General features: G+C 32.9%; 1 protein-coding gene and 2 long non-coding RNA genes across 7 annotated transcripts in view; all 3 read left to right on the top strand.

The window, feature by feature from the left end:
- The first annotated feature begins 217 nt into the window (after positions 1–217).
- Positions 218–22762, top strand: part of LOC142232881 (tight junction-associated protein 1) — a 101211-nt gene continuing 78666 nt past the window's right edge. The window contains exon 1 of one of the 5 annotated variants that reach the window (XM_075303586.1): positions 218–766. In XM_075303586.1, coding sequence (XP_075159701.1) covers positions 746–766 — 21 coding nt within the window. In that variant the 5' untranslated portion in view covers positions 218–745. The remainder of the gene's footprint in view (positions 767–22762) is intronic. The other 4 variants (XM_075303585.1, XM_075303587.1, XM_075303583.1 and 1 more) reach the window with 4 other exon arrangements.
- Positions 13076–14062, top strand: LOC142232674 (uncharacterized). The gene is made up of 4 exons (XR_012721167.1): positions 13076–13135; positions 13298–13362; positions 13698–13749; positions 13879–14062. It is a non-coding gene; the product is annotated as an uncharacterized LOC142232674 (long non-coding RNA).
- On the top strand, positions 22219–22654 carry LOC142233547 (uncharacterized). Its single transcript, XR_012721430.1, has 2 exons — positions 22219–22356; positions 22413–22654. It is a non-coding gene; the product is annotated as an uncharacterized LOC142233547 (long non-coding RNA).

The following is a 22762-nucleotide window of genomic DNA, read 5'->3' as shown; positions in this document are numbered from 1 at the left end:
CAAGTGGTAATTTATACATATATGAGACATCCTTATTATTTTCGAAATATAGACAATGCTAAAGCGCATGTCCATTAAGTGAAGTTGGTTGCATTTGAACTCTCTATCGAAATAACAACCACAAACACACTTGTTAGTCCTGTCAGTCTACCTAACAAGGAATATACGATACACATTGCGACTCAATCGGGAGTAGTTTAGTTATAGCATAAGTGTTACGGGAATCTCTTACGTTTCGACATAGAAAAGTAAAAATAACGCATAAATAGAGAAAAATTTTAGGCCAAAAATAATTTCAATGGTCTATTGAAAGGGTCGGTGGATTCCCAATGAATTAAAATGCTAGTGAAATGTGATTTAATTGAATGTAGACATTTGGAAAGTGGGTATAAAAGAAAATAGCGATGTTTCGCCAGAAAACGAAGTGATTACTTTCTGTGGGAAATTAAAGAAAAAAATTGTTCAACCGACCAAGTGAAATTACGTAAATTCATTTTAAGGTTATTGCAAACTTTTCAATTCGTAAACCCCCTCCAACTGTTCGTTATCGGTATATATAGAGATATATGTATTGAAAGCATGTCGGATAGAATAATGACGCGTCATAACTAAAAAAGCAACAACAATAAAGTCAACAAAGAGGTCTTAAAATTACAATTGACCGGAACCAGCTTTGGACTAGTGTGTACATGTGTGCAAAGGTGGCCAACGTAAGAATTAACCAAAAAATAAGTAAGGAATAACAATGTCTGCAAATAACGAAAAGGTATAGGATACATATGCAAGTTAGTTTAATTTAAATTAAAAAATTATTTAATATAACGGTAAAATAATTATAAATAAATAAATATGCATACAACAAATAATTGATTGCCTCAATTAAAAAAAGTTTTGCGATCATAATCAAATTAAATTTTTAATTGAACCTACTAAAACATTAAACAAAAGTGTCGAAGAAATTAATCAATTTTTCAATCAAGTATATTTTTTTTTCAAATTAATTCTGTGATTATTACTATCATTTTTGTAATTGAAACTATTTTAATTAAAAATTAATTGGATCAAATAACTTCGTGATTGAATCAGAGAAAAAATGTATTCTGAGTGTAGATAAATCTTATTTTTTACTTCAAAATAAGAACTGCCTATTTGTATTCTTTTATGTTTACATTTGGTGTTTTATTTGGTAAGGACATATTATTTTCTTCAATAAATGCCAGTTTTATTGATGTATTAGTTAGATTAATTTAGAACCATAATAGTACATATTAACCATGAGATATTGATACAATATTCCTTATTTTATGGGGAAAATTCTCTGCATCCCAAGAGCTGTATTGTAAGCTTGGCGAGATATGATCGAGAGAAATAATGGTACTACTCATGAAAATCAGACGGTAAAATGACGATAAGTCATTATTCTCATTATGTGATATTTCTGGAAAATGGCAGAAATGATATTGGGATAAACATAGATATATAAAATATTTGTACTGTCATTTTAGAGTTCTCTATCAAGATACAAAAGTCAACAAATGTAAAGGCAATATCAATAATTTTCGGCGATCATCTCTTCATTGCAGCCAATTTTTTTCCCTGCGAGCATCCTTTTGAGGTCTGAGAACAAGAAAAAGTCGCTGGGGGCCACATCTGGAGAATACGGTGGGTGGGGAAGCAATTCGAAGCCCAATTCATGAATTTTTGCCATCGTTCTCAATGACTTGTGGCACGGTGCGTTGTCCTGGTGGAACAACACTTTTTTCTTCTTCATATGGGGCCGTTTTGCCGTGATTTCGACCTTCAAACGCTCCAATAACGCCATATAATAGTCACTGTTGATGGTTTTTCCCTTCTCAGGATAATCGATAAAAATTATTCCATGTGCATCCCAAAAAACAGAGGCAATTACTTTGCCAGCGGACTTTTGAGTCTTTCCACGCTTCGGAGACGGTTCACCGGTCGCTGTCCACTCAGCCGACGAAAGACTGTCATCCACAGTCGATTGGACTCAGGAGTGTAGTGATGGAGCCATGTTTCATCCATTGTCACATATCGACGGAAAAACTCGGGTGTATTACGAGTTAACAACTGCAAACACCGCTCAGAATCATCAACACGTTGTTGTTTTTGGTCAAATGTGAGCTCGCGCGGCACCCATTTTGCACAGAGCTTCCGTATATCCAAATATTGATGAATGATATGACCAACACGTTCCTTTGATATCTTTAAGTCCTCTGCTATCTCGATCAACTTCATTTTACGGTCATTCAAAATTTTGTGGATTTTTTTGATGTTTTCGTCGGTAACCACCTATTTCGGGCGTCCACCGTCCTCCGTGCTCATTTCACTTTCACACTTCTGGTTGAAGCTCTCGTGGGCCTTAACTCCAATTATCTTTCAAAAGGGAGCGCGAAGCCTAGTGCCTTATGAAATAAAAAAGACACCACCTTATGTTGAGTTAAATTTATTGTTGAGTCAACTTGACCCGTTTACTTCAACTGTTCAAACTTAACTAATCATTTCACTGACAAAATTCAATATTTAAATCCGTTAGAAATGAAACGATTACTATATAATGGAAGGATGAAAATAAATGCAAAATAAAATAAATATATAATTACAAAATCATATTTCATGCAGAATGCAAAAATGAATAAGATAAAGTTGGTGTACAACAAAATAATAACATAACTTAAGAGAAGAAATTAAGAGATTTGTATCGAATCCGTGTTTGCTCCTCCTGAGCATCAATCATAAAGTCGTCAGGGAAGTTCACCAATAGTAGCTTGTTGAACTCGCTTCAACAAGGACGAATTGACTTCATTGAAAAGTTTATCGACAAGGAAAAAAGCTTTATATTAGAGAAATGCGTCTTCAATTCTAAGCAAAATTAGCATTATCACAACAATATTTTTCAGTGCATTTAACGTTCTTTCAGTTCATTAAAATTCATTGATTTTAGTTAAATCTTACCAAATGTGAGATAGTTTTTTTAAATATTTTTATACCCTCCACCATAGGATGGGGGGTATATTAACTTTGTCATTCCGTTTGTAACACATCGAAATATTGCTTTAAGACCCCATAAAGTATATATATTCTGGGTCGTGGTGAAATTCTGAGTCGATCTGAGGATGTCCGTCCGTCTGTTGAAATCACGCTAACTTCCGAACGAAACAAGCTATCGACTTGAAACTTGGCACAAGTAGTTGTTATTGATGTAGGTCGGATGGTATTGCAAATGGGTCATATCGGTTCACTTTTACGTATAGCCCCCATATAAAGCGATCCCCAGATTTGGCTTGCGGAGCATCTAAGAGAAGCAAATCCGGCATCCGATCCGCCTGAAATTTGGTACATGGTGTTAGTATATGGTCTCTAACAACCATGCAAAAATTGGTCCACATCGGTCCATAATTATATATAGCCCCCATATAAACCGATCCCCCGATTTGGCTTGCGGAGCCTCTAAGAGAAGCAAATTTACTCCGATCCGGCTGAAATTTGGTACATGATGTAAGCATATGGTCTCTAATGACCATGCAAAAATTGGTCAACATCGATCCCCAATCACACAAAAATTGGTCCATATCAAGTTCATAATTGTATATAGCCCCCACATAAGCGACCCCCATATTTCAATTCTGGCTCTCTACGTATCGTGCAAAATGTCTATATCGATTCGTAATTATTTGTAGACTTACCTATACATAACTTTTTTGTCTAATATATGTTATACCACGTATGGACTAACTCACAATTTAGAAAACGATGTTAAGAAGTTTTAAGATACCACAACCCAAGTAATTCGATTGTGGATGACATTCTTTCGTAGAAGTTTCTACGCAATCCATGGTGGAGGGTACATAAGATTCGACCTGGCCGAACTTACGGTATATACTTGTTTTCTTATGACATGAACCAAACACAAGAAAAAATTCATCTTTTTTTAATGAGTGAATTTTACTTAAATTGTGTTCATAGGTTCTGTATTGAACTTCATATATGTAGCTCTAAAAATGTTTAACTCCAATTTTTTCCTTCAAAATATGAATTTTTCTTAACAACATTTTGGAAAATTTTCTTCAATAAGAAAATAAGAATAAGAAACAAGTGTATACGGTCGTAAGTTCGGCCAGAACGAAAGACTGTCATCCACAATCGAAATACTTGGGTTGTGGTATCTTAAAACTTCTTAACATCGTTTTCTAAATTGTGAGTTAGTCCATACGTGGTATATATTAGACAAAAAAGTTATGTATAGTTAAGTCTACAAATAATTACGAATCGATATGGACTATTTGCACGGTACGTAGAGAGCCAGAATTGAAATATGGGGGTCGCTTATATGGGGGCTATATACAATTATGAACTTGATATGGACCAATTTTTGTGTGATTGGAAATCGCTTTATCTGAGTGATATATATGTATATATATATATATATATATATATATATATATATATATATATATATATATATATATATATATATATATATATATATATATATATATATATATATATATATATATATATATATATATATATATATATATATATATATATATATATATATATATATATATATATATATATATATATATATATATATATATATATATAACTATAGACCGATATGGCATGGTTGTTAACGACCATATACTAGCACAATGTACCAAATTTCAACTGACTCGGATGAAATTTGCTCCTCCAAGAGGCTCCAAAACCAAATCTCGGGATCGGTTTATATGGGGCAATATATGATTATGGACTGATATGGACCACTTTTGGCATGGTTGTTAAATATCATATACGATCACCACGTACCAAACTTCAAGCAGATCGGATGAATTTTGCTTCTCCTAAAGGCACCGGAGGATAAATCTGGGGATCGGTTTATATGGGAGCTATATATAATTATGGGCTGATAGAAACCAATTCCTGCATGGTTGTTGATACCATATACTAACATCACGTATCAAATTTCATGGTTGTTGATACCATATACTAACATCACGTATCAAATTTCAAACGAATGGGAAGATATTTGCTCTTCCAAGGGGCTCTGGAGGTCAAATCTGGGGATCGGTTTATATGGGGGCTATATATAATTATGGACCGATGTGGACCAATTTTTGCATGGTTGTTAGAGACCATATACTAACACCATGTACCAAATTTCAGCCGGATCGGATGAAATTTGCTTCTCTTAGAGGCCTCGCAAGCCAAATTGGGGGATCGGTTTATATGGGGGCTATATATAATTATGAACCGATGTGGACCAATTTTTGCATGGTTGTTAGAGACCGTAAACTGACACCATGTACCAAATTTCAGCCGGATCGGATGAAATTTGCTTCTCTTAGAGGCCTCGCAAGCCAAATCGGGGGATCGGTTTATATGGGGGCTATATATAATTATGGACCGATTTAGACCAATTTTTGCATGGTTGTTAGAGACCATATACTAACACCATGTACCAAATTTCAGCCGGATCGAATGAAATTTGCTTCTCTTAGAGGCCTCGCAAGCCAAATTTGGGGGTCCGTTTATATGGGGGCTATACGAAAAAGTGGACCGATATGGCCCATTTGCAATACCATCCGACCTACATCAATAACAACTACTTGTGCCAAGTTTCAAGTCGATAGCTTGTTTCGTTCGGAAGTTAGCGTGATTTCAACAGACGGACGGACATTCTCAGATCGACTCAGAATTTCACCACGACCCAGAATATATATACTTGATGGGGTCTTAGAGCAATATTTCGATGTGTTACAAACGGAATGACAAAGTTAATAAACCCCCCATCCTATGGTGGAGGGTATAAAAACTTATTTGTATCAGTTGCAATATTTTAGTTAAAAAATTAATTTATTTGTTTTGGTGTTAAGATGCCTTTTTATGATTATCGTCTTACCATTCATGTTATTAGTAATTGAGATTTTTTTGTTACCATGCGTTATGCAGACTCCCATATGGAAAGTACTACTGATAGTATTGTAGGATATAGTACTTCTTATACATGGATTATATGACAACTAGTAAATGTTGTTTACAAGATAATTTGGCCGAAGAAATTCTCTTAGCTTTTGGTCGTATTTTGTAAAGGACTCAAAATTACGAACTGTTTTCTATTTTATTCTATTCTTTGCAATAATATTGTCAATGGAAAATGAATTGCGATAGAAAACATTTCAACACTGTGAGCGGCAATTATGTATGCAGACAAAGGTATGTACACATGTCTACACGGAAGAGTGTCGTTGTACATCTCCTTTTAATGAGTTTTCAAAAAGACAGACTATTGGAGCACGTACTTGAGAAACGAGTGCATAATGTGTCCCAAGAAAAACATACTTAATGTCTTTCTAGCGGCACTGACATTAGTTTGATAGTTAGGACAAACGTTGAAAAACACATGGAGACCCCTCCCTATCACGGATTTGGTCCAAAAGTTAAGCAGCATTATTGGAAATTTTAAACATAATGACCTGACATTAACAATGGAAAGGTGCATCTGTGATTAATTCTAGAGTAATTGTTAAGTCAAGTTTGCGCAAGCGATATTTGTGCAAAACGTACATGGCTTTGTGGATGGGGTATGGCTTTGTCGATGGGGTATTGTGGACAATTTTTATTATGTTTTCCAGCTTAAATGACATTTAATTTTTAATTTAAATTAATTTAAATTTAGTGCGTGAATAAAATTTCGGCAAAATCACGCTAACGAACCAAATCAAGATTTAATTCTTACTCGCATCTTAATGAAACTAATTTAGCTGTCGAACTACATTCTATTTTTGCATTTTGTTAACTTTGATCACTCCCGGTTGGAAAATGTCGTGAGTCTCGTGAATTTGTCGTGGGTCACGTGAATTTACGTGAATCGTGCGTAAGCGTGAGTCTTTAAAAGTAGTTCGTGCGTGAGTACGGTTTTCTTTCCGTGAATGTGCGTGAGTGTGATTGGCTGCCATACGTGAGGGTGCGTGAATAAACATTTAGCTTCGTGAATCTGCATCAGTGTGAGTGAAATTTCACTCACGCGCACACCTACACGCGGGAGTAATTTTCTATTCTTTTTGTGACATTTAATTTTTAATTTGACTTCAAATGGGACATTTCCTAAGAATGATCCGAAATAACTTCATCGGAAGTGGAAAACAATTGATGGAGGCACGGGATGCTCCTAAAAAGAAATGTTTTGCTGGGTTATGGCTATTATTAACCTATTTTGATTAAAATTTGGCACAGTGTAGATGGAAGAATAGGGGAATAAAGGTATAGATACTGCAATCAATGTCTAAATGGCTGGGTTCTCTTATCAAACAAAAAGGTATGCCCAACAAGTACTAAAAAAAATTAATTTAGAACTACCTGTGTCAATAATTTTGTTCCTCAAAAAATGTCCCAATGACAAGGGACCTACTTTTTATAACCAAGTCCGAACGGTGTTCCACATTGCAGTGAAACCACTTAGAGAAGCTTTGAAGCACTCAGAAATGTCATCAGTATTACTGCATGCACAGAAAAACCATGTTTGGACATGCTTGCCGCACCCATTTAATGCTTATCTATCTTTGTAAAAATTGTTTTCGAGCAGACAAAAATGTACGCCGGCAATAAGCACCCTGCCAACATTTTTTGAATTTGGGGCGCTTCTGAGAATCCCCACTCCGTCGAAAACAGTCGTATACGATATCCAAAACTCCTCGGAAAAGCGCCGTCACTATTGAGAAGTTGTACCACGCCAAGTTACTACAAAAAAGTATAGAATCAATGCAATTATTAGGTGCCCTTCTGGATACATTTAGAAGGACTCCAATAAGAGCCCCTTCAAACAATCAGACAAAGTTCATTTTAAGATAGTTGTAAAATAATCATTGTGGTCAAGTAAAACACGATTGTTTTGATTGTATTTGTATGCATTATGGTGGGTATTAAGTTCGAGTTTAGCCGCTAAAAACGTCGTTTTTTCACGATTACTTTTCTTTAATAATCCATTTTAATGAATACAAACTTTGTGAAAATTTGCTTTGGGCTTTTCCCCATCAAGTTATAATAAAATTTTCAACAAATATGTATAATTTCATGCATTTTTCTTACTGATTTAGTTTTCACTTTAGCGATTTTAGCGGCTAAACTCGAACTTAATACTCACCTTTAATAAAAGATTGATGTTGAGTTACAAGTTGCAAGTTACATGTTGTAGCGTCTATCAGCCAGTGCTTTTATTCCCAATGGAGGCAGCGTCTCTGCAAAAATATTTGAAAAACTATCACTTTATTCCATTTGCAAAGTCAAAAATTGTTCACCAATATACCTTTCACAATTTTAAGCGAAATAACTATGTTTTCAGCACTTCATTATTATTTTTATTCAAATAAATTATAAGAAGCTAGTTGTGCTTGGAGTTTCACAAAATATAAAATGGCTCTTGTAACAATAGTGATGGCAAAGTACTTTCATGCGAATACTGATGGCAAAATACTACCACAGGTTGCGATTGTTGCAGTGTCACTTACGAGTGGTAACAATGAGGATGAAATGGAACTTTGAAATGCTGGCAGGGTATATGCATATTTCATTCCAAAGTCTTGGACGATTTTAATTCTTCCGTTAATTTGTCTTGGGTCTGGGTTTCAGATTAAATTAGGATCCATTACATTGGGGTATGAAGACGTAATTATTACCGGTGATTTTAATTCCAATATTCTCGTCCATTCCACAATATCAGATGATATGTTAGCTATTGGGTTATATACACCTAATAATACGAATCCAACAAATTTTTCATCCTCTTCTAACTCTCTTTTGGATTTGTTCTTTGTCAATGATTTGTCTGACGTCCTTTTATTCGACCAGATTTCGGCTCCTTGTTTCTCGAAACACGACCTTATATTCCTGTCTTATAAACTTGAACTTCAAAAGGATCAGATCGAATACACGTACCGTGATTTTCGTAATTTGAATTATTTTGAACTGCGGGATATGTTTGGACAAATAAATTGGTATGACATGTACGAACTCATCTCTGTTGACCAGCAATTTTTAATATAGCGGAATGCTATATGTGAACTTTATAACGCGACTGTGCCTATTAAGAGGATCAAAGTGAAATCAAGTACTAGACCATGGTTTAACGACACAATTAAGACTGCTATTAGGGAAAGGGATATTCCATACTCTCGATGAAAACGCATTAGATTACCACAACTTCTAGAGGAGTATCGATCGGCGAGGAGAATAGCGAACAGATATATCAATGCGGCGAAAACCGGATATTACGCTATGCGTTTCAATTCTGCTGTAGATTCCATGGACAAGTGGAAGATTATACATGATATTCTTCCAGCACTTATCCCACCATATGGAAGCATGCAAAGATTATTCCGATACCGACATCTAATTCAGAGTCACGACCCATTGCTATTTTGTGTTATGTTTCTAAAGTGTTCGAAAACATTTTACATAAGCAGATATATGATTATCTTCTTCGTTGTAACTTGTTATCTGAAAGGCAGTCCGGTTTCCGCAGAGATCGCAGTTGTGTGAGTGCACTGATCGAAGTTTCAGAATCAATTAGGAGAAATATTGATGAGAACCATGTTAGTTTTCTTGTCCTCTTAGATCACTCAAAGGCTTTCGATACTGTTGATCACACAGTGTTATGTCTGAAACTTCAAAGATTTTTCAATTTCTCATCTACTACTACCTCTCTTACTACTTCCTATCTTAACAATCGGTTACAGACGGTTTACACCGGAGATACTTTTTACCAGTTACGAAAGGGGTTCCACAGGGTTCTATAATTGGACCTCTATTATTTTGCATATACGCCAATGACCACCCTCTCGAAATAGTCCATAGTCAGATGCTTATGTATGCAGATGACATACAAATCTTTTTAAGTAGTCCGGTAGGTGATGCTAGTGAGTGTTTGGGGAAACTTAACAACGACCTTGATCGTGTGTTTCGATGGGCAAGGGCCAATGGTCAAAAATAGACTTAACGTGGCATTCAATAGTATAGTTCGTGTATGGGTTACGCAGGACCGATCATGTTTCGCATGTTACAGACTCCCTCTTTGGCTTTAGTTTTAATACCCTGCTCAATGTCAAATCGTTAGTATTTCTACATAAATTTATTTACAGACGAAAACCGAGATATCTCTATGATAGAATTCGGTTTACCAGATCTGATAGGAATATAATACCCTTTAGAAGGACAAGTCCAGCTAGTACGGTAATTTATAAGATATCAAATCTTGTTGTACTAGTTTTACAATAATAAATAAATAAATCAAATCAAATCATGTCTTGTATCCGAATGGCAGTTCTTTATTGGCACGATACGTCTCTGGAATACTCTACCACCCGATTACAATGCATCAGCAACGCATCATCTTTTAAGAAGAGTAATCGAAATTTATTTCACAATTAGAATATTTAATATTAAAATTTTGCTTGTAGATATAATATTGACTCACAATTTCAATCATCAAGAATGCAATGGATTTGAATATTAAAAGTAATTTTCTTCATTTTTTCATTAATATTAATATTAATTTTTATTTTATTAAATTTATTTAAATTTTTATTTTTTCTTTTATCTTTAAAATTTAATTATTGTATATACTTATTATAAGTCGGAGATGTTTTAACATTTATAATCCTGCACTGTAATTATAAGATTTTAATCTTATTGTGTAGGTACTCAATAAAATGAAATGATGTGAAATGGTTCTTAAATGTCGCAAACATGTTTAGATCGTGATTATCACCTTTTGATTTGAACAAACAAGCAAATTATTTTTATCAAACTAATAACGTTTTAGATGAGGACAATTTTATTTTCCTTAGAACTATGTTCACTGAGCCAACATGGTTGCAGGTGAAAATCTTACATGGTCGCCGCAAAAATAGCTCCTATTATTATTATTTTGCTCTTCGAATATGATCGTGACAATCATGTTTATTCTCTGCGTTTTGGTGTTTGGTCGAAACTGGGTTTGAACCCTGTGTATGCAAGGCGGGCATGCTAACCATTGCACCACGGTGGCTCCTCTCTATAAACATTACCCTCACACGATGTGCAATGATTTTATAGCTCTCATACTCTCATATACTCATAATCTCACTTAAATTTCCAGTAACATGTACCACAGGTGAATACTATTTATATTGCAGAATATGATAAGTGCAAAAAAGAAGAATATAAAAAATTCATATGCAATGAAAGTAGTTTTACCAAAAAATAGTTAAAAATATTATTGTTGTTTTTGATTTCCGCTTAAAACCATGGATTTACTAAAGTACAAGTTTAAAGATAAAAATATACATTTAAACAAACTATTGCAGAAACAATTTATCACAAGGATAAAATTAAAAGAAAAATTAAAAGTCGGTAAATAAGCAAAACTAACGTTTTCAACATCGATGTTTAAAATTTGATGTCGATGAAAAATCGATCAAAAAACATCGATGTTTTTGCCCTTTCGAAATTCTGATAGAATTTCAAAGACGATACTTTATTAATGTTTTCAACATCGATGTTTAAAATTTGAAACATCGATGTCGATGAAAAATCGGTCAAAAAACATCGATGTTTTTGCCCTTTCGAAATTTTGATAGAAATTCAAAGACGATACATTATTAATAAGAGTTTTAAAATTAATTTTATTATAATTAAATGAAATTGTGTTTATTGTAATTAAATAATAGGTTGTTATTCAAGATTCCAGAATTTTGAGTCGACTGTCTGTAAAAACAGTACTTTTTGAAGCTTGTCCCCCGAAATAGAGCTTCTTCTGTTAGAAGTAATGTACACAGAAAAAAAACTGTCTCGTAAATTTAAGAAGATTTTTACAATAATTTATTACAAGAATTTTCCAGAATTTTAGTTCATTTTTCGTATCTTCAACGAAAATTAACTACTGGAAAAGAAATTTTACAAATTCTAAGTAGCAATCGTTTAGTTCATGGCCTACAAAATACGATGGAAATTTCCTTAAAAATTTTCTTAACTGGTAGTTAAAAATTCGTTTGTCATGCTATAAAACTACTTGTGAAATGTAAAGTACTTTCTAAATAATAAGTGCAATTTACTATAAGATTTTTTTGTATGAGAAAATATTCTTTTACGAAAAATGAACTTGAAAGTGGATAGCAATTTCTTACTGACAATTCCTATAGTCAATAATTGTTGGTAAAAAATTACCCAATGAAATATTTTTAGTTCATATGTAATTAAATTTATAGACATTTTCGTCAAAAATGGTAGATAACATTTCATGAAATTTTTGCAAATTTTAAGTTAAACGTTTCATCGTTCATAAACTGGTGTGCCTTTACGAATATTATTCTCAGAGTAAATTGTCAGCAGATGCGATGAACTAATGCACAGTACAGAGATCTTTATCGGAATAGTGGAATGTGATTAATGTAAAGATGATGTTACTTGAGTTTTGTTGTGTATACATGAGCGTGGGGTTGTTTTTATTTTTGTTCATTTAGTGGTTTGTGTGTGCGTGTGTTTGTTATTCGTTTATGGTTTTTGGCTGGATGAGGTGTTGTTTTCAATAAAGGCACATGTGTTTTTGTTGTTGTAGGAATGTTTTGGCTTTGCTTGGTTTTGTTTGGCATGCTTCAGTTGTATAGTTGGCGTTGGCGTGGGCTGTTGCATCTTTTGAGTAGGTATGCAACAAGGGAATATAAAGGCATGGACTATTTTGGATTTTTGAGACATATATTGGTGTTTGTTTATTAAACCTTTTAAATGAAAGTTATTAATATTTTATCGGTAGTTTAGAAAAAAGTTATTAAGAATATTTAGTAAAAAATGTTGAAATTGAAGGTGTATTGAAATTGTCATTATTCAATGAAAAAATTAATATTCAATTCCAGATGAATTTGGAAAATTTTTGTTATATCTCAGCGTACAGTTTAGTCATAAATTGGTAAGTGTTTTTCTAATATGGCTTTCTTTTAAAAAGAATATTTTTTATGTATATTATTATATGTTAATTAATTTTTTTGGAAACCAGTTTAATGTTTTTCTTTGTTGTAAAAGCAATATTTAATTTCAGAGCAACTCCAGATGGATTCGAACAAATTTAAAAAATAGAGAATTGGTAAGTTTTCTTTTACAAATTGGCTTTCTTTCAACTAGAATATTTACATTTTTATCGTCAAAATTACAGGTTTTTAATACGTTATTTTAGTATTTCTTTAAACAATTTTTTTTTTAAACCAATGTAATATTTTTAATGTAAAAAACAAATATTTAATTTCAGAATAACCCCATAAAAATTTGGACAAATTTTTAGTACTCCTTTGCTTGTAATTTAATAGTGAATTGGTAAGGATTCTTTGACTTTCTTTTAATTTTCATCGTGAGCGAAAAAGTAAACCAAACTTGAATTTATTTTCTTATTCAATTTGGTTTTAATTAGTACAAAACAAAAATTCATAAAACAGTCTAATTAGTATAACTTAAATTTACCATTTCCCAATAGACTAAAATGCATTTCAAATCGATCATGAAATTACGTGTCGTCATTTTGACGAATGATGACTGTCTAGGGTTACCAAGAATATTTGGTTTTTTATGCATATTATTATTTTTTCCATTAGATTTTTTGAAAACCTATTTAATAATTTTATTTAATGTAAAAAATAAATATTTAATTTCAGAGTAACCCAAATTTTTATATTTCCCCTCAGCGTACAATTTAATAGAGAATTGGTAAGTTTTATATTAAAACTTTGGCTTTCTTTCAACAAGAATATTTATTTTATTATATCCTTCACATCGATAGCAACACAGTTTTATGAGTTTATTTAGAATACTTCATTATTTCTCTAATTGTTTCAGGTACAAATTTTATGAGATACGTTTTCCAAAGAAAAGTTGAATTTCTTCCACCATTTGATAAAATGCCCCCAAATATGGTAAGTTACAAGCTAAAATGAAGAATTAAAAATTATATTTCATTACACGATGTTCATTTTTAACAATTTTCATTATTGTTTCCATTTTTTTCCAGCAAGATATGTGAAAAAATTACCTACGATGAATAAAAAAAATGTCCAAACAGCGAGTTCAAATGAACTACTCTCTGTTCCACGAGGTCATCATTTTTATTCACAAAAAACATTGTATTAAGAACTTTCATCATAAGTTTTTATAATAAAGTACTTTTGCTTAAAGAAAGTTTAATTTTAATTAAAACGGTTTGTTGTTCCTTTAATTATTTAATTTCTCTGTACTATGGAATGATTGATTTAAAAATAGTTTAGTCGTCGACATTTTAAAGAGACTCTTAACCAATTTTTATTATCGGGTTTCCCAAAAAATAAGCAAGAAACCAAAATAATACTGACTTTTTAACTTGGTAGGGGTATATAAATCTTATGGCGTTGTAAAAATGAACTAAAATACAATGTTATAGATGAACTAAAATTTAAGAGAATTATAAACTAGACAAGTTGAAAAAAATCTTAAGGGCTAAATCATGGTCAATATTACTACAGTTTAGTTCATTTTGCAATGGAAAAGGGTTCACTGTTTTTTCAGTGTAGGACTGAAGTGACCATTATTCATAAACACTTCATAGCAGTCTTCATCAACGCCGAATTTTTGGGCATATAGCACTGTTGCCATCCCTCAAGAGGGATTTCATTTAATCTAGAAACTGGGGTTTTTAGATGCATATCCAGTTCAGAGGGCATTTGAGCAGTCTCCAGTTGATCTATAACTCTAGATCTTTTTTTGACCTTCCAATTTTCTTGCACCAATTTATGATGGTCGTCCCAAAAGTTCAAACCTGTAAAATTACACAATTTATTTTTAAATATTTTAACATGTTGTTAGTGCAAAATATATACCTGAATGAGTTTTTCTTGGACTATTTGTGCTAGATGACTGTCCATCAGATTCTGATGAATATGCCTTATTTTCCTTTATTTCTGTACTTAATTTTTTTATCGCTGTCGCTGGGGCTACACTATCTTCAAAATGAAGGTTTTTAAATCTTGGATCTAGTAGCGTAGCTATGGAAAAAAAGGAATTGTTTTCTATGCCATCAAACCTTTTTTTGAAACTGAGCGTTTAAAATTTGTTTTGTTTCTTTGCTAAAGCTGGAAGTTACAACGGCCTCGTATATTTGTTTTTTTCATCAGCCTTAAAACAGGTATAACGACACTTGAGGTGACTCTCTCTTTTGTTGCCCGTTCAGTCGGTTGAAACAACACAATAAAATCCTTTAAATAATCTACCTCGGATGCAGTAATAATAGGTGGGGCAGTTGCGTTAAATGTTATTATGTTGTTGACAATTTCACGCAACAACAAAACTCGTTCCACCATATAAAATGTGGAATTCCACCCGGTTTCCACAGATTGTATAAACACCTTTGCGTCTAAATTTGCGGTTTTTTTTTTCGTAGCTCATCACTTCCAATTAGACTTCGCTAGAACCAAGTTACGATAGACTTTACCTTCTCTATAACTGCCGTGCCCTCTTTAAAAATAGATATTGTTTTGTCAGCAAGAAGGTTTAATAAATGAGCAAAACAGTATGTATGTTTTCTTCCATATGCTATTTCAACAGCCTCCTACGTCCGTCACAACGGTTTTCACCCTCTCTTTACTGATATCCCATTCCGAGCATTTTGTGCTTATCTCAACGGCTAAATTTTCTCCATTGTGACGTTCATTTAACTCAAAGGCTCCAATAGTAATATTTTCCATGTGAAAACTTCACTTCGAGTCAATATAGCTATCCGAGATGAAATGAGCAGTTATTCCCAGGAAGCTACTCGACTTATGGGTTTCGGTACATGAGGCACTTTCTGCAATTCTGCTTTCACTAAACTTGATATATATTCGTATTTTGTATCAAGGAGATTGTCGATGGTGCGTCTCGAGGGAACTTTGTACATAGGTGCTGTAACCTTTAAAAGATATTTGAATCCATCGTCATCAACTATGGAGATGGGTTGACTGTCTCTGCAAATCATGTACAATATTGCAGTTGTTATTCTATTAAATTTATGTCCCCCATCTTTGAAGGATGCAATTGTATTAAAACAAATTTCCAAGGACTGTTGCCTTGCAAGACCTGAAAATTTTTAAGTAGAATTAGAATAAAAATTAAGTTTTTAATATTATTACCTGTTGATCCCGTTGGTTGTTCTGGTTGTGCTGAACTCGTACTAGGCATTTCTTCCGTATTTGGTATATCTTCCGAACGTGATGCTGTTTTGGTTTTAGGGTGGCAAAACGTTTCGTTGTTTTTTAAGTTTCACTTAATTTGGTACTTTTTCACACTTCAAAAACCAACTGCTTACTTGCTCTCTCTTTTGAATAAGTTTTTAAAGAATAAAACAAAATATATCATAATATGATGCTACACTGAAAAAAAGCATGCCTGGTTCCAAAGATTTTGTCTTTACTTTAAAAATTTTGGTATTGATTCTGAGCCAAAGAAGCGCAGAATACAAGTAAGGAGACTTTTATTTAAGACACAATTCTCTTTTAAATTTGTGTTTTGTGTATTTGTTTTTAGGAAGCAAATTTTAATTTTTCGCTTTTTCAGCTGTTTTTCTTCATATGCTATCAAAGTCCTCTAAAAACAAGTTAACGACAACTTTATTTTCCAAATTAAGACTCGACTTCCAGTGGAAATTATGGTATGTTTTAAGTAAAAACGTCTTACAATAAAGTGTTGAAAAAGATGACCGACATTTGAATGATTTTTTACTTTGTAGTCAAGATGTAAAAAGACAACAAATTTAGAGACAATTTCATTAATTTTAAAGATTTTTTTACATTACCGCAAAAAAATTTTCTTTTGTCTTATGATACCAACTTTTAAGTCAAATCACTTAATAATAAGGACAAGACGACTTCATTGAAAAGTTTATCGGCTTTTGGACAAGGAAAAAACTTTATATGCGAAATGCGTCTTCTATGCTAAGCAAAATTTGCATTCGTAATTTAAAGGCATGAAATCTTTGACCTCACGACAATATTTTTTCAGTGTATAATGACATTATTTTTACCTAGTGTTGTAACTTATATAAAATCTTGTTGTGCTAACGCGTGTGATTCTTTGAGTATATGTAATAGTACTTTTTCGTAAATAGAGTTTCGGCATGAAGGTGGTACTTAAAGCTGTAAAATTTTAATCTGGTCACACGGAATATGGGATTTTAAAATTATAAAAATAGCCTATCAGCAACCCTAAATTGAACGAATAGAATTAGGTTGGACTGCTTTATTTACGACATATTATATTTACTCTGTAAATATTAATGTGCATATTCAGTTTGTTTGCCGTTTGTCAGTACTTATAGCTTATCTCTCCCTCTTCCATTTTAAATGTCATTGTGCGGTTTACATTCATCATTCATCTGCGATGTTACTGTGGTTTCAGTAGGCTGTGGCTACGGAGGAGATGATAATCATATTTGATATGACTTGGAAAGTCAGTTCTCCGTAGAATATTCTACCAAGAAGAAATTAGTAATGGTATGGTCAGAATATGCAAATATTTGACCAAAATGAATGTAAAACCTTTTTCCAAGAGCATTTTTGAAATAACTGGAAGTCGATCATCGAAAACATTCGTATCGCGATATAAGCTATAATTGTTTGCCGGTTTGACTCTGATGACAAATCCCCCAGCAAAAAAATTTGGAAGTTCTTCTAAAGGCATATGTTTTTCATATGTTCCGATATAAACAAAATGTGTTTCGGGCACAATTTGTAAACAAAATATATTTAAGTGCAAACATGTAATGTTCCTAAGCTAACACTAAATGTTTGGGACATATATGTTAATATGTTAGAATATATTAGGTTTGGGGAATGAATGTTTCATAAAAATAATAGGTGTGAATGTAAACATATATAAATTTACAAATTTCGAGTAAACATATATATGTTGTGATATTTTATTCAGAGAGCGACAGAGAGAGATAGAGTATAGAGAAAGAAATAGAGATGGAAACCGGGAGGGTTGACGAAAGATATCAACATAACACAGCGAGAGAATCAAAAGAGAGCAATTTCTGTGAAACCGCTTGTATGTTATTTGGGAAAACTGTTTTATGATAAGGCCAAAAATTTGATATGCTTAAATCTAAATACTATTTAAATTGAATATTAGAATCAGTATTCGGAGTAAAGAGAACAGACATTTGAAAAACAAAAAAACAGTATGTGCTTTCGCCTGGAGAGCAGCATTTTATGTATGTGTTTTGCTTATCACTTTGGCATAATGGGCACAATTTTTTTCTTGATTCATTAAAAGAAATCGGAACGTACGAGGAGTAAGTCAAAATATTCAGGCAAAGGAAATTAAAAAAAAAAACGGTGGAAGATATACAAAAATTATAAAGGGATCTTCATAAAAATAACGAAAGGACACTATACAAAGAGTATTAGAGTTGGGACAGTAAAATGAGAAAAAGGAGGAAATAGTGAAAAATTAAACAGTATAATGTATAAAAACAAAGTTCTCTTTATTAATAAGTAATCCAAGAGGAGTTGACGGACACCTTCAAATATAAAAGCGGGCATTAAGTTCGAGTTTTGCAGCTAAAACAATTGTCATTTTAGAGCGATAATGCCAACTTAATACCGGCCTTAAAGGTAAAAATGAAATTAAGTACAAAACACGATCAGTTTTATGCATTTAAAATGTTGTTAAATGCTAGTAAAAAACTGTTCACGCCTAAATAAATTTATGTGTATATTATAAAATTATTTATGTATGTTTATACTCGACTCCACGTTCTTCTTTTGTTATAGTTTTTGAATTCCTTCCAAAATGTCAAACTTTTATACCAAAAACAGTTTTTTGTTACAAAATTGTTATGTTTGCAATAAAAAAAAAAATAATATTTTATCCAAAAGCTCATTCCATTTCGTTTATATCAAGCACTGTTTCTGACTGTAAAGTCGAAGTTTCATTATAAAAATTTAATATAAATGTGTGAATTAAAAACAAAACAAGTATATACGGCCGTATCGTTTTCTAAATTGTGAGTTAGTCCATACGTGGTATATATTAGACAAAAAAGGTATGTATAGGAAAGTCTACAAATAATTACGAATCGATATGGACTTTTGCACGGTACGTAGAGAGCCAGAATTGAAATATGGGGGTCGCTTATATGGGGGCTAAATACAATTATGAACTTGATATGGAACAATTTTTGTGTGATTGGGGATCGATTTATCTGAGGGCTATATATAACTATAGACCGATATGGACCTAGTTAGGCATGGTTGTTAACGCTAGTATATCACAATGTACCAAAAATATCGGGATCGGTTTATATGGGGCCTATATATGATTATGGATTGATATCGACCACTTTTGGCATGGTTGTTAAATATCATATACTACCACCACGTACCAAATTTCAACCGAATCGGATGAATTTTGCTCTTCCAAGGGGCTCCGGAGGACAAATCTGGGGATCGGTTTATAGGGGGGCTATATATAATTATTGACCGATGTGGACCAATTTTTGCATGGTTGTTAGAGACCATATACTAACACCATGTACCAAATTTCAGCCGGATCGGATGAAATTTGCTTCTCTTGGAGGCTCCGCAAGCCAAGTCGGGGGATCGGTTTGTATGGGGGCTATATATAATTATGGACCGATGTGGACCAATTTTTGCATGGTTGTTAGAGACCATATACTAACACCATGTTCCAAATTTCAGCCGGATCGGATCAAATTTGCTTTTTCTTAGAGGCTCCGCAAGCCAAATCGGGGGATCGGTTTATATGGGGGCTATATATAATTATTGACCGATGTGGACCAATTTGTGCATGGTTGTTAGAGACCATATACTAACACCATGTACCAAATTTCAGCCGGATCGGATTAAATTTCCTTCTCTTAGAGGCTCCGCAAGCCAAATCGGGGGATCGGTTTATATGGGGGCTATATATAAGTATTGACCGATGTGGACCAATTTTTGATGGTTGTGAGAGACCATATACTAACACCATGTACCAAATTTCAGCCGGATCGGATGAAATTTGCTTCTCTTAGAGGATCTGCAAGCCAAATTTGGGGGTCCGTTTATATGGGAGCTATACGTAAAAGTGGACCGATATGGCACATTTGCAATACCATCCGACCTACATCAGTAACAACTACTTGTACCAAGTTTCAAGTCGATAGCTTGTTTCGTTCGGAAGTTAGCGTGATTTCAACAGACGGACGGACGGACATGCTCAGATCGACTCAGAATTTCACCACGACCCAGAATATATATACTTTATGGGGTCTTAGAGCAATATTTCGATGTGTTACAAACGGAATGACAAAGTTAATATATCCATATCCTATGGTGGAGGATATAAAAAATGGTGTTTGGTCGGAGCAGGGTTGAACCCACGACCCTTTGCATGCAAGGCAGACATGCTAACCACTGCTCCACGGGGCCGACAAATGTATGTTTCTGTTAAATAATGTTATGTTTGCATGGGCTCGTGGGCGCTTCAAACTATGCTAGATAAATGTAACTTATAACGATAATTGTCTACTGGTGATTATAACAGCTACGTAGCCCAGTGGATAGTGTGTTGGCTTACAAACTGTGTGGTCTTCGGTTCGATTCTCCGTCCAGGCGAAAGGTAAAATTTAAAAAATTTATAAAATTGAATAATTTCTTCAACATTATTTGTATTACAGAAAAAGGTGCCAAGAACTAAAAAATTTCGTGGAAGTGAAAATTATGTGAGTGAATGAGCTCAATCTTCTTTGGGGAAAATTCTTCCAAGTAAATAATAATAGTTTTGGGCTCAAAATGCTTCCAAACATATAATATGTTCACATAAAACAAACGGAAGTACCCAATAATATATGTGCTTCCTGCAAAATATGTTTGGAACATATGTTAGAGAATCGATTTTTTTTGAGGGTGCAGAAGATGCGCTCCCAATGATGTTCTTTAATTTAACTACCCACACTGAAAAAAAAGCATACTCGGTTCCAAAGATTTTGTCTTTACTTTAAAAAATTTGGTATTGATTCCGAGCCAAAGAATCGGAGAATACAAGTAAGGATACTTTTAAGACACAATTCTCTTTTAAATTTAGGTTCTGTGTACTTGCTTCTAGGAAGCAAATTTTAATTTTTCGTTTTCTCAGTTTTTTTCTTCATATGCTATCAAAGTCCTTTAAAAACGAGTTAACGGCAACTTTATTTTCCAATTAGGATTCGAATTCCAGTAGAAATTATGCTATGTTTGAAGTAAAAAACTTCTTTAAAATAAAGTTTTGAAAAACATGTCGTATATTTGAACGATTTTTTGCTTTGTAGTCAAGATGCAAAAAGACAACAAATTTAAAGACAATTTCATTAAATTTAAAGAGTTTTTCTGAATTATTAAAGTCAAGTTGACCTTAGCCTATAAATTTTTTCTTTCATGTTAAGATACCCATTTTTAAGTCAAATCACTTAATTATAAGGACAATACGACTTCATTGAAAAGTTTATCGACTTTTGGACAAGGAAAATAACTTCATTTTAGAGAAATGCGTCTTCTATGCTAAGCAAAATTTGTATTCGTATTTTAAAGACATTAAATCTTTGACCTCAGGACAATATTTTTTTCAGTGCAGGAGTTCTTTTAATTCAATTTTTATAACTTGGTTTTTTCTTACTTTTAATGGGTAATTTTAACTTTTTTTGTTTCAAATAGGTAAAAAACTGAGTAAGAATTCATAAAATGGTACAAATCATTTAAATTTTGTCGAAAAAAAATGCTAAATCCAATCTAAAAAAATTGTGAATTTTTGAAAATAGTTGAGATCAAACGTTTCCAACATCCATTAAAAATTATAAAAAAAATATAAAAATTATTTATTTGACAAAATATCATAGAATTTTATAATTTACATCCAAAACATTGAATTCGGATCACACCTAAAGAAGTGATGCAAATTCAGTGTAACGGCTGTTGAAATGGAGGACTTCCGTCCTATGACAAGCCCATGTAAAATTCATCGCTTCTGCGTCAATTTCATTCATTACTTTTTTGGCGACGCTTTTTTTGCTGGGCCATTTTTTAATTCTGTAAAATATTTGCCCAGTGTGACCGCTCCGTAAAATATTTCCATCGTAAGATTGTTTATCACAAAAGTAGCAACAATTTATTAAAACTTTTTGTGGTGTGAAGATTTGTTGATTCCAAAATGTCACTATCGAGAAGCTGTTGAAAAATGTCAACTGTATTTGCCTGAAGGGGTGTCGGTTTATTTAGAATATCAGATAGATAAGGATTTTCTTTTCTTTTTCCAGTACACTAAAAAAACATGGTTTGTATTTTAGAATATTTTTTAATTGTTTATTCATTAATCGCATAACAATTTAGTTAAATTTCGTACATTTCCAAGAACCCAGAAAAAAAAGCGTCGCCAAAAAAGTAATGAAAATGTTCTTTTTGGATCCGGAATTTAACATGAGCTTGTCATAGGACGGAAGTCCTACATTTCAACAGCCGTTGCTCTGAATTTGCATCACTTCTTTAGGTGTGATCCGAATTCAATGTTTTGGATGTAAATTAAAAAAAATTTTGTGATATTTTGGCAAATAAATAATTGTTATAATTTTTAATGGATTTTAACTCTTGTCTTAAATGTTTGACCTCAAATATTTTCAAAAATTCAGATTGGATTTAGCATTTTTTCGACAAAATTTGTACCATTCTATGACTTCTTACTC

This window comes from Haematobia irritans, chromosome 4 (genome assembly GCF_050003625.1).
Source record: "Haematobia irritans isolate KBUSLIRL chromosome 4, ASM5000362v1, whole genome shotgun sequence".
Classification (NCBI taxonomy): Eukaryota; Metazoa; Arthropoda; class Insecta; order Diptera; family Muscidae; genus Haematobia; species Haematobia irritans.
The sequence above is the reverse complement of the archived record's forward strand: the minus strand, read 5'-3'. Positions and strand labels throughout refer to the sequence as shown.